Here is a 12791-nt window from a genome sequence, read left to right on the forward strand (position 1 = left end):
TTGGGTTTTCTACTCCTGTAAACAGTCTCCGAAACTCATAGGCAGTTCTACCCTGTCCTGTAGGGTGACTGTGAGTCGGCATCCACTCAGTGGTAGTGAGTTTGCTCCTTGTTGCTCCTTTGTTCTGTATTCTGCTTACAGAACTCCAAGAGGCAGACAACGTTCTTTTCTTTGTTCTTTCTCTGCTTCCTACAGTAAAAGCTGAGGGGTTTTCTGCTTAATCTCTCGTTTTTAAAACTTAATATATTTTTATTAATATGTGAAACAAACTTAGAAAGTAGACCCTATTCTGCCTAACTGTAAGTTTATCCCTAAATGTCCAGGTCTAATACAAGCATTACTCAGGTTGTTAGCTGAGCAACAAATTCAGAGGTTCTTAGGAGTACAAAATTAGTCTGAGGATCACTACTAAAGCCAGACTAAGTTACATAAGCTATATGTTTTAAAAAATCTATCAGTGCTTTGTAACTCTGAAGTGGCTAAAACACCCGACTTAAATATTTCATGACATACTAAGATATTGTTTGGGAGAGGGGGGTATCTCCAGAAGGCAATATTAGAAAATGATCTTATTGATCATTACCTTGAAGCAAACCAAGTACCAACATCTCCCCTCAAATGGTTAACAAACTTTCATGTCTCTGAATGAATGCAGATTACTAGGTCATGGAAGATAACTAAAAATCTTTAAATATAACCATCCCTATCTGCTTAACATTTTAAAGAAAAGATTGTGTAGCTATATCCTTGGGGAAAAACTAGGACACTCAATCTTAATTTGTACAACTGAATTTTCTGTTTTAAAGTTCGGTTTTCCTTAAGAACAGTTAATGCTTAAGTCTATTTTGCCCCCCTCTCACATTTCACCCTAAGGAGAAGTAATATGCCCTGCTTAAGATCCTGCTTACAAATTTTGTTCGCCAGATAATATGTTAATCCCTTACAAATTCTTCCTTTCAGAAACATTTGAACACTATGAAGACAAGTTTTTTGTCAGAACATAAAAAGTACCACCCTTTCTCCACTGATCAATCACATGTTGAGTGTTTTCCTTTGAAGCATCACCAGAAGCACATTCATCATCTACTTGGAGAGCAACATTCTATTGTTGCCGCATGTATTCTACACGCGCTTCCTTCTGAGCCTTCACCAGAACTAGAACAACACTCAGCTCTCAGTACCAGATTCGGTCTTAGTGATCTAGTGATGCTGCAATAGAAATACGATAAAGAGTGGCTTGAATAGGCCAAACTTTATTTCCTCACAATCTAGGAAGCTAGAGGGTTATATTCAGAGTGCGGCCGCTCTCGGTTCTGGATGAAGGTCCTTGTTTCTTCCATTTCCGCATCTTGCTCCCATAGAGCGCTCCATATATTTTCCCACCTATTGGATCTTATTTTTTCCCATGCTCCTCCATTCCTTTGTTTAATTTTTTGTTCATTAAAAGAGATTGATATAAAACACACCCACTCATCCAGATTATTAACAAAACAGAGACAACCCATTGGCAAATGGGATGATAACTATAGACATATAAATTAGAATTGGCTAGATATATTTGGAGGCACGTAATCCAAAGCAGTAGGAATAAGTGGGCCCTGGGCAAAAGGGTCTGGCTGGGCTGGCAGGATGAAGGGATGCATGGTCCTTATCCCACTGTGGTTTTTGTTATGGCTGATTTATAGCCCATTCTTAAAAGTATGTTTATTATACATTCATCTTATTTTATGTAATAGTTATAGAATCTTCTAATGTTGTGTAAATCCATCTTTTATAGATTTAATTGTATATTTAAGATGATTTTGCTATCTGAAAGCAATTTTTTAAATGCCCATGAAAAACACTTGGCAAAGCAAATAATTACATTTGTATATTTTAATTTTTGTCAAGTTGCATATTTTAAGGTGAGAGTGACCCATTTATATATATGTAATTGACAGTTAAGAAATTATTAATGATTTTACTTGTTACTAGAAATCTCTCCATTGATTATGAAGATGAATTAGGCTTTTTCAGCACTGCTCCTTTGTTGGCAGTATTATCGAGAATATTCTTGCGCAGAACTAAGAATGTAGTGGCAGATTATCAGCTTTCTTATAAGGATGTTCAGACTCAAGTTTTTTCCTTAAAGTTATATCTATGATATTACACTGACATGAAGGTTGGCCCTTTATAGGAGTTTAGACGAAGAATACAAGGAATACATGATAAAGAATATTAATAACTGAGATAACCACTATAGTAGCCTCACTCAAAAGTGTGTGCATATGTTAGCAGGCTGCTATGGCTTCTTCCCTCTACCTCCAGATTGAGTGAACAAACTCAAGTCTGATGATGAGGAGGTTCGTGGATCAGTCCTTAAAAGAAGCTCTGCCAACTCAGTAACCTTGATAAGGGCGTGAATGTCACTGGACTTTGTTTTTTTCTTCTGACAATTGATGCTATTAGATCTCAAAGGCTTTTTTAATTCTTGGCTTGATACTTATCCAAGGATGAAAAATATTTTCATCTAGAATGAGTACTTTGTCTAATTGATAACATAGGTTAACCCAGTACAAAAATTTGAAATAAATTTTAGTTTGTGTAGGCTTATATAGGACCCAAGGCATTGAAGTGATCAAAATCTTGATCTTTTTCATATAGAATCCCAGCACAAATGGACCTTTAGGAAGATATGGCATTTAAAAGAGTATTTACTGTTGACAATAGGTGAAAGTGTCAATCTGTCATATTTAAAATCATTTGTATCAGTAATAATATTCCTTACATTGATAAGTTTGATCTGTTTCAGACAAGTTAAATTAGGGCTTTAGGAAGGCTGTTCCAAGTCATTTTTATTGTTATTAACATTATTTTTGTAAGAGGTACTATAATAATAGTGTCCCTCCTTGTTTGGGTGCAAAGTCTATGTAATATTAAATATATACTCAGAAACTACAGCTAACTTCAATTGAATCCTTCACACTCAGAAATTTCTTGGATCTTTTTGGATGGAGTTGGTTCTCACTTAAACTGAGTAGATTTGAAAGACAACAGTGAGTGATGTGTGGGTTGAAGTCAAGTGAGCAAAGGATCTCCCGGAAGCTCCCTTATGACAGTTAAATAAACCATAGTTATGGTACAAAATATTGATGGAGTCCGGCGTTGTTGGCCATGGGCTTTCATAACTCAACCAGTCTTTAAATAAAATGCCCTATCGATGATGTAGAAATCTGGAGACAGAGACTTCTGAGACTTCTGATACTATTAACTCTCTCTCTTTCAATTTAGTTGCTCCAACTATCACATTTCTCGAATCTCCAACCTCAGACCACCACTGGTGCATTCCATTCACTGTGAAAGGCAACCCCAAGCCAGCGCTTCAGTGGTTCTATAACGGGGCAATATTGAACGAGTCCAAATACATCTGTACTAAAATACATGTGACCAACCACACGGAGTACCATGGCTGCCTGCAGCTGGATAACCCCACGCACATGAACAACGGGGACTACACTCTGATGGCCAAGAACGAATATGGGAAGGATGAGAAACAGATTTCTGCTCACTTCATGGGCTGGCCGGGAATTGATGATGGTAAGTACTCAAGGGCCGTGCTTCTGGAGAAAACAGGGTTTTATCAGTCAACTGTCCACAAAGTAATATTTATGATAAACCACAAACCTAATGGCTTAAAACACTTAATACTCTTCAGATGTCTGCCGGTCAAGTGGGGTGACTTTGTTTGATATCTATATATTTGGGGGTGCTGGCTGAAGCAGCAGCAGCAGCTGGGCAAGAGCTCTGATCCTTATGAAGAGTGCTAAGTGCAAACAGATAGCCACAGGCTCTTGGAGTCTAGGTTCGGAACTAGTGTACTTGTTTGTTTTGTCTGCATCCTGTTAGCCCACAGGCAGGTCCAGGGGTGAGGGCTTGTACTCGCACCACGTAGGTGAGGGCGGAGTGAACAAGTGTGAGTGCCATTCACCTACCCTACTCGAATGATAATATGCTTGAGGCTTTGCTGGAGCTGTCCGGTAAGCCCAGTTGGACATTCAAACTACAAACCCCTCTTTGGGAGAAAGAGGAGTCTCATCCGATGAGCCCGTAAGGATTTGCCATCTCTGAAGGCGTATATATGGATTGCTATGGACTGAAATTGACTTGATGACTGTATTTTTTGGTTTTGGTTTGTTTTTTTATGAGAGAAGGGCTGTGATGCTGATGCCACCAGTGTTAATGATAGTTTGCACCTCTGTGGGCAAAATCTATGCACAACCATGAGCATATGAATGCACATTGGGTTGGCTCATAAAATAATGTTTGATATCCTAGCCCCATATTGATCTAGACTACAAAGACTTGAAATGCTTTTTCTTAGCTGATGACATTGTTGAACTGTTGACCACAAGGTTGGCTTTTCAAACTCACCATTCACTCCCTGGGGGAAAACATGAGGCTGTTCCAGTAAATATTTCTAGCCCTGGAAATCAATGTCTAGGGTCACTGTATGTTGGAAGCAAGCCAATATCTGTAGGTTTTAACTCCTTTTCCAGGAGTGGTTGGGATGAGGAAAAGGACAGTTAGCTTGGGAATTCACCGGGGGCCACAGGAGAATTTCAGCATGAGCCTTTGCCATAGCAGGGGCCACTGCCGTCTCTGTCACTGCAGGAGACGCTTCTGTGCAAGTGGAGCATTTTTCCTCATTGATCATGTTGCCGTGATACTGGCTGCTCCTGTGGAGGCTGAGGCCAGTGTTGGCTGTTGGCACATGTACTTGACGAATACCCTCACCATCGTAGATCTGCCTTTCCCAGAGTCAGGCAAGGGCTACTGGGCATAGAGGGGACAGAAACAGAACTGTGAAGGCCCACGAGGCTAGGGCTGCCTGCACGGGTAATGCAGAGGACAGATGTGGTACCTGCAAAGCCAATTTCTTCGGACAAATAAATGAGGTTGCAGCCCTTTTCATTAGATAATAATTCGTCCTATTGTCCAGGTATTTACTAAACAGCTTTTTAAATGCATGAGCTTTATTAAACTCAAAATCCAAACTTATTGCCATGGTATCAATTCTGACTCTGTGTCCTAATAGGACAGAGTAGAGCTTCCTTTGTGGATTTCAAAAACTAACTCTTTACAGGAATAGGTGTGGCGGGGGGTGGGGAGGGAGGAGCTGATACCAATAGCTCAAGTAGAAAGAAAATATTTTGAAAATGATGAAGGCAACAAATGTACAAATGTGCATGGCACAATGAATGTGATAGGAGTTATAAGAGTCCCCAATAAAATGATTTATTAAAAAAAAACAAGAAGAAAGAAAATCTCACCTTTCTCCCTGAGAGAAGCTGTTGGGATTAAACTGCAGACCTTGTGCTTAGCAGCCCACCATTTAACCCACCGTGTGACCAAAGCTCCACAAGCTTCCATAGCACAGTTCAAAATGTGATTTGAGTTATGTAAACTGGTTGACAGACAGCCCCTTAGGACCACACAAAACAAGCTCTGCTTGTGTGTTATCAAGACACCTGTAGCAGTTGTCTTTGGCTTTAACTCTTCTTAAACAGAAGTAGAGGTACATGCTATTTTCATAGTAATTCTGGAGACTTCTGTGCTTTTTCCTCTATGTTTTGGGGGAATAAGAGCTTTATAGTTAAGCCTAGGGGACTCAGATTTTGGACAACTTCATTTTGTTTTTAAATAGACTATTTGGAGATAATTGTACTGTTGTTGTTAGTATTTGGCAAAGATCTTAAGAGTGAATACAGAATGGTGCATACAGTTGGACGACCAAGCAACGGGAACCTTTTGTAAGCTCTGCCAGGCCCTGTAGCATCCTCGTGATCCTTGCTTGCGTTCCTTGCTGTGCTATTGTGTGGTGCCTTCCAACCTAGTTGGCACACTTTCCCATTTTTTCCGCATTAGGAAATGTTGGTTGTAGCCAGTAAGGTTTCACTGGCTAATTTTTAGAAGTAGATGACCAGGCTTTTCTTTGTCTGTATTTGCCATGAATCAGCGGCTTCTACCATCAGAGCAACACACATGCTGGAGCAATCCACATGCTACAACCACAAATTGACTCACAAGTGGCTGGAATCCGTTTCGACTTGGGGAAAGTTATAAAAATGGGATGGAGATTTCCCAGATATCCCTCACCCTGTTTTCCCCATTGTTAACATCATGTATGACCTTGGTACTCGAGTGTCAAAACTAAGAACCTGACATTGCTACATTACTATTATCTGAACTCCATACTTCAATGTTTGACTTTCTCCAGCAACTGCTGTTGACACTGAAGGGGGTGAAGCTCGTCTCAGGGCGTGGGGTGCAAAGGCCGCTGGAAGTAGTCTGTGCGCTTCCATAGTGCACAGTCCTGCTGACTCGATTGCCCGGCGCTGCTAACTTAGACTAGCATTCTGATGCTGTTGTCTTTTGAACATTTCTAGATGGTGCCAATATTTGTTAGAGGGAATTTCTCGTACTTATATGGTCTCTTTTGTAATGACTGTTTCTGTTCATTTTAATTTACTCAGAAATCGGACTAAACATTTTTGTGACCTAAAAAACAGAACTTGGAGTCTCTAAAAATCCCCTTTAAAATAATGAGGCCCTTAGCTCCCTTGAAGCAAAATTAACCACATTTTTTAGAAAGTTGTCCTCCTTTTCTTTTTTTTCTTCTTAATTCAAGTAGTTATTTGTTTTTATTAGGCTTCCAATATAAAATATCTGCTTTTAGGAAAACATCCTCCCTTTTTCTCTCTAAGTATTCATGCAGGACGAGTTATGGAGGGCTGCTAAAGGAGAGGGGAAAAGAAAGGCACTTGGCCAGGGTGATAATGGCTATAAATGGGCCTGGTGGGTCATAAACCAGGGTGGCCAATTAGAGACTGACCTCATCTGGCTTGTCTTGATAGAGTTTTTGTTGGTATTTGTGAGACTTATAGCCATGGCATGAAGATAGTGAACTTTCTTGGAATTACATCCTTTCTTTACAAAAAGCAAAAGCAAACTCTTTGCCACTGAGTCACTTCCAGCTCATGTGGACCCCCTGGGTGTTCTGTTAGGGTTTGAATCATTGTTGTTGTTGTTTGGAATGGAATAAATCACCAGGTCTTTCTGATGCGGTGCTTCTGTGCGGACCCCCAGCCTGTCATAGCAAAGTGCGTCCTAAGCGTCTTTACTGCCCAGGCTGCTGTCCACAGGATCAGAAGTTCAAAATCGCCAGGCACTCCTCCAGAGAAAGACAGGGCTTTCTATTTTCATAAAGAGTTACAGTCTCAGAAACCCCCGGGGGTAGTTCTACCCAGAGGGTCTCCATGCGTCAGACTTGGCTTGTGAGTTTGGTTTGGGTTTGGAACTCCCAGTGAGTCCACTGCAAAATTGAAGCAATATAATATCTCCCTGCTGCTTTAAAGGGGCGTTCTAGGTGAAGCCCAACAGGACCAGAGGCAGGCCTTTGTAGTGATAGGTTGCAAAAAACATGCGAACTATTTGGCTATGTTAGTTGAGATACACGCCTATATATGGGTAACAAGGTGGTTATACGTTGATTATCGTAACGGATTTTTTGAGGGCTTCTGGTGGAATTTCTCATAAATGTTTAGTCTCAAGACTCTTTCTTAGGGACATTCGTCCTATGTGTCTCATGTAAACATGGGGGCAAATGTTTCCATTGTTCCTTACAAAGGTGAGCCAAAAAGTAGTGCAATAAAATTATGGAAACATTTGTTTAAAGCTTTTTATTTAAAATGTGAAGCTATTGTATCTTGACATAATCTGCATCTGCTTCTAGACACTTCTGAAGGCACTGTGTTCAGCTCCTTAAACCTTCTTGAAGAATTCTGTGCTCCTTGATGTACACCACCTCAGAGATGCCCGTTTCGGCATTCTCAGTGAACTCTAACTGTATTCCTTTGAAATGTTCGCTGACTTTGGCCAACAAACATGAGTCTAGAGGGCAAGATCATTTCTAGAGTATGAATGGGGCTTCCTAGGGAAATTCTTGTTGGACAGCCCTTACTACCCTTGAAGAATGCCAAGATGCATTATTGTGATGGGAAAAGTGCATTTCTCATTTCCCTTGGGGTTGTTTTGTGTCCTTTGAGAACATTTTATCAACATTACCTCTTAGGGAGATCCTAAATAGTTTCCCTACCTTCTGAGCTTACCTTTCTCCCTTGAATGTCATTGGCCCAGTAGATTCTGTCACACTGCTGCTGTGGCCAGGCCATAATTTTAAGGGATCATAGTGAAACTATGACAAGGATCTTACTAAGCGCACTCTTCTGCAGCCATCCCTTGACCACAGAGACAGGTTTGAACACATTTTGTGCGGAATCATGTTGTTCATGCATGAACTGGAACCTTGGCAGCAATAGGTTTTGGCTTGTCCATAGACATAAATCTGTTGTAGGCTTTGGTAGTTGCAAGAGAAATTCCTTGCTAGGTATCTAAGTCCGTCTAAGGATCTGATAGGTGCAAGGAAAACAAGCAAAAGCTCAGGCAAAGGTGGGACTCTAACTGGGGCCCTTTTATTACTATTCAAGCACTTCAATATTGAAAAACATAGTTTTTAGCATCTTAATTTACTGTTGTGGCATTACTCAGAAGGAGAAGAAAAAGCTGCTTACAACCATTGATATTGAGAACATAGAATGTATGAAATATGAATCTTGGAAAATTGGAAGTCATCAAAAATGAAATGGAGCACTTTAAGTCTATATCCTAGGCTTTAGGGACCTGAAATAAAGTAGTACTGATCTTTTTGAATCGGATGATCATCTAGCTTATTGTAGTGGGAAGGACAAATGAAAGAAAAATGGCATTGCATTCATTGTCAAGTAGAATATTTCTAGGTCTTTCCTAAATAATAACACTATCAGTAATATGATAATGTCCATATGCTTATGAGGAAGACTAGCTAATACTAAATTAAAATTTATCCACCAACCACTAATGCCAAAGATGAAGAAAAATTATGCAGTCAAATGTATTGCTAATTACTGGTGATTGGAATGCAAAAGTTGCCAATAAAGAAGGCTTAGTAGTTAGAAAAAATGGCATAGGTATTAGAAATGAGGATGGAGATGGCACACTAGAATTTTGTGAGACCAAAGACCTAGTCATTTAATGGTAACTCTATTTAAGGATTTTACCGTATGAAATATTCAGGGATCCAACAGATTATATCTGGGGGAAGAAAAGATAGAGAAATTCAATATAGACAGTCAGAACAAGGCTGGAGGCTGTCCTCAGAACAGATCATTATTGCTCAAAAGCTAGTTCAAGCTGAAGCTAAAGAAAATTAAAGCTAGCTTATGTGAGCCATGCTATGACCCGAGTATATCCCACTTGAATTTAGAGGCCATCTCAAGAACATGTTTGATGTATTGTGATCACTTTTGGTTGCAGACACAGTCTTACTTGAGGTATGCAATGCCTTGTATAAAGTAAACATTAAAATTCTGGACTTGATTTAATTGTCTATGTCCTCTCCACTCCTCTCTACCTCAGGCTAGCAGAGGGCAAATGGGGATATGGTAGTGAAGTGTTCATTCATTTGTTGCCCTAGTGGAAGTGGTGGCATTGGGGAAAGGCTTTGTTTCCTTGAGGCCTGGGGATGTTCTGTGCTGATATATGCACTTTCTCCCCTGGAGTCTCTCAAACTGAGAAAACAAAGATAATGATTTATTGTCTCAAGATTTATCAAGTGATTGATGTGTTACTGGACAGATGTTTGGACTTAGTTGTCAAGAAACTTTATTTTTCGAGGAATTAAAGGGACGGTTTTTAAAGACGGTTCTCTTAGAAAATGTTTTGAAAAAGATGATGGTAACATATGTGCAGATGTGCTTGACACAACGAATATATGTATGGATTGTGATAAGAGCTGTAAGAGCTCCCAATAAAATAAACTTTAAAAAAAGACAGCTGTTTGTGAACTTAACTTTGTGTGTGTGGAGAGATAATAAAGCACAAAGAAGAACTGTTTGGTACTATGGGGTATTGGTTTTGTTCTGCTTGGTTGACTTTGGTTGCCTGGGCCAGAAGGGCTTTAAACAGTCAAATGGATATAAGCCAGGCTCGTTTGTGTTAATGCATACTTTTCAGACCTGTGGGTGAGCTGTCTCTTCAGAGAGGTGCGACTTCACCTAGGACACCAACTCTGATTTTACTTTGGACACCTGCTGTACATTTGGTGCGGCTCTGAAACACAATGCTGGGAAATGTCCGTCCGGGCTACAGCGAGATTAGCCACAATTTAGGGCTCAAATTTGAACATTTAAAAATGCCTTTAGGATTTTTCAGCAAGTCCTCTTTCTCAGGCTTTTCTCCTGCTGTTCCCATGGCATGCGCACATGCATCTGTACTTCAGCTGGTGCTTGGCAATCCTGCCTTAGAATCTGGGAATGTAGCTTTGTGCTACTGCGGTGCCTTTGCCTTTCCGGGGTTTCTCCACACACAAGACCTGTTGGTGTATCTCTAGTCCACAGGAAATACACATGATACCCTATCCTGACACTTCTGGAAATTCAGGTCTGACCTAGTTGACACCTCCTCCTGCTGCTAAAGGTCGCTTCCACTGACTCTCGAATCTTTCCAGCCACAGGGAACACAGTTCAAGTTCTCCGAGGTGTCCTAGTCTACTAGGGTTTCCATAACGAAATGCCAAGTGTTGGGCAGCGCTACAGAATAGAAATGCATGGTCTCACAGATCTTGAGGCTAAAAGTCTATGAAACAGGGTCTTGACTATTGCCGAATCCTTCCACCCAGGGAAAGAAGGGGCATAACTTAGCTGGAGAGGTGTAGAAATTTTGGCAATGAAGAATAAAGGCATCTCCTTGAATATTTCCTTTCCATGAAAACTACTGTGTTGAAAATATTAAGTTAATTAAGTGAAACAGCTTAGAGTTTACTTTTAGTGAGACAAACTCCCATCAATTGTTGGTACAAGTGACTTGTTCATATCTGATGAATTGGGAATTTTAACCTTAGTTATTCCCCACTGTCCAAAGGGAAGTTTTAGCAGAGTGGAAAGGTTTTGGATTTTGGCTTGAAACATGAGTTCCTTCCTCTACTGTAGCCTTAAGCCATTTTATGAACACTTTTCTATCTGGTTTTCTTTCTCTGTGGAAAGTGGGATTCTACCATCTCTTATAAGGTTGTTGGGAAACTGAGCCTCTCTGCAGGTGCCTACTAGACCCAGCGTGAGACGCCTGATGAATGCTCTTCCTTTCTCAGGGAGGCACTGAGAGATAATGGCGTGGCTACATTTTCGCATGTCTCTGGGGTGAGAATCTCTGCTCTGCTGCAGGAGTCTCCAAGTGGTACAAATGACTATGGACTTGACAGTTAGCCCAAAGGTTGACTGTTTGAACCCGCATAGAAGCACATGGGAAGACAGTCCTGGCAATCTGCTTCCTAAGGCTATGGCCTTAAAAACCCAACAGATCACTCTTTTGCTATGCGTGCAACTCATGGGGTTACCAAGAGTCAAAATCGACTCATCAGCAGTTCTCAATGATCGCAGTCGTGAGGGAGGAACTTCTGTCCTGGGCTTTGGTCTCAGCCTCGACTTTGCGCTCCCTTACTTGTGAGCTATTGTCCCTGCCTGTGTGGCACAAATGGCGAATGGGCTCAGCTGTTGATCCAAAGAGTAGAAGCTAATTTACCCGGACACATCTTGGAAGAAAATCCTGGTGACCTACTTCTAACATCTCAGCCTTTGCAAGTCCTATGTAGCGAAGCTCTACTCTGATACATATGTGGTTGCCATGAGCTAAAGTCTGAAGTCAATCAATGACAACTGGCGTCATTTTTCGTTTGTAGATTTAGAAGTTGAAGGTTGCCCAGAGAAGAGGCTGTGAGAACCCTCCATTTATAGCAGTGGTTCTCAACCTGTGGGTCGTGACCCCTTTGTGGGGTGGTGTCCAACAACCCTTTCACAGGGGTCACCTGATTCATAACAGTAGCAAAATTACAGTTATAAAGTAGCAATGAAAATAATTTTACGGTTGGGGGGTCAGCACAACATGAGGAACTCTATTAAAGGGTTGTAGCATTAGGAAGGTTGAGAACCATTGATTTATGGTGTGAGTGTTCTAGACTGGGCCTCTAAGGAATACTTTAAGCCAAAGTTTGTTTTTCAGACAGTGTGAATATATATATATATATATATATATATATATATGCCATATTTCTCTTTATCCCTTGCCTTCCAGCATAGATAGAACCCTGGTGGGGTAGTGGTTATGGCTTGGGTTTTGTTCTGCATGGTTGGCAGTTTGAAATCACAAGCAGCTCTGTGGGAGAAAGACTGGGCTTTCTACTCCCATAAATAGTTACAGTCTCAGAAACTCACAAGAGATCACTATGAGTCCGCATTGACTTGATGGCTGTGAGTATCTGATATAGGTCCCAGAAGTGTGTCATTGGGGAAAAAAGCAACCTCTACCCCTACCCATAGAGTGTTGCTCTCTGTTTTGTATCCATGATTAGAGATATTTGCATAGTTAGCTATTTTTTGTTTTCTTTATATTTCATTGAAAAAATTGCTCTCCTTGATGTCCACTGGGGCCTTTTGAGTCCAGCAACATTTCTCAGTGAACTACAACCCAGTGTTTCTCCAGCTTTAATGTGCATAAGAGTCACCTGAACTTCCTGTATGAATGTACAGTCTGATTCAGAGGCTCTGGAGAAGGGCCTAACCAATTACCATTGAGTAGATTTAGACTCATATGGTGATCCGAGGTGTATCAGAGCAGACCTGGGCTGCCTAAGGTGTTCAATGACTGATCTTTGTAAGTAGATA

General features: G+C 40.7%; 1 protein-coding gene across 2 annotated transcripts in view; it reads left to right on the forward strand.

Moving 5' to 3' along the window:
• Positions 1-12791, forward strand: part of NTRK2 (neurotrophic receptor tyrosine kinase 2) — a 494743-nt gene that overhangs the window by 78504 nt on the left and 403448 nt on the right. For both annotated transcript variants that reach the window (XM_075549850.1, XM_075549851.1), the window contains exon 9: positions 3271-3576. In XM_075549850.1, coding sequence (XP_075405965.1) covers positions 3271-3576 — 306 coding nt within the window. The remainder of the gene's footprint in view (positions 1-3270; positions 3577-12791) is intronic.

Source organism: Tenrec ecaudatus, chromosome 5 (assembly GCF_050624435.1).
Source record: "Tenrec ecaudatus isolate mTenEca1 chromosome 5, mTenEca1.hap1, whole genome shotgun sequence".
In the NCBI taxonomy this organism is placed as follows: Eukaryota; Metazoa; Chordata; class Mammalia; order Afrosoricida; family Tenrecidae; genus Tenrec; species Tenrec ecaudatus.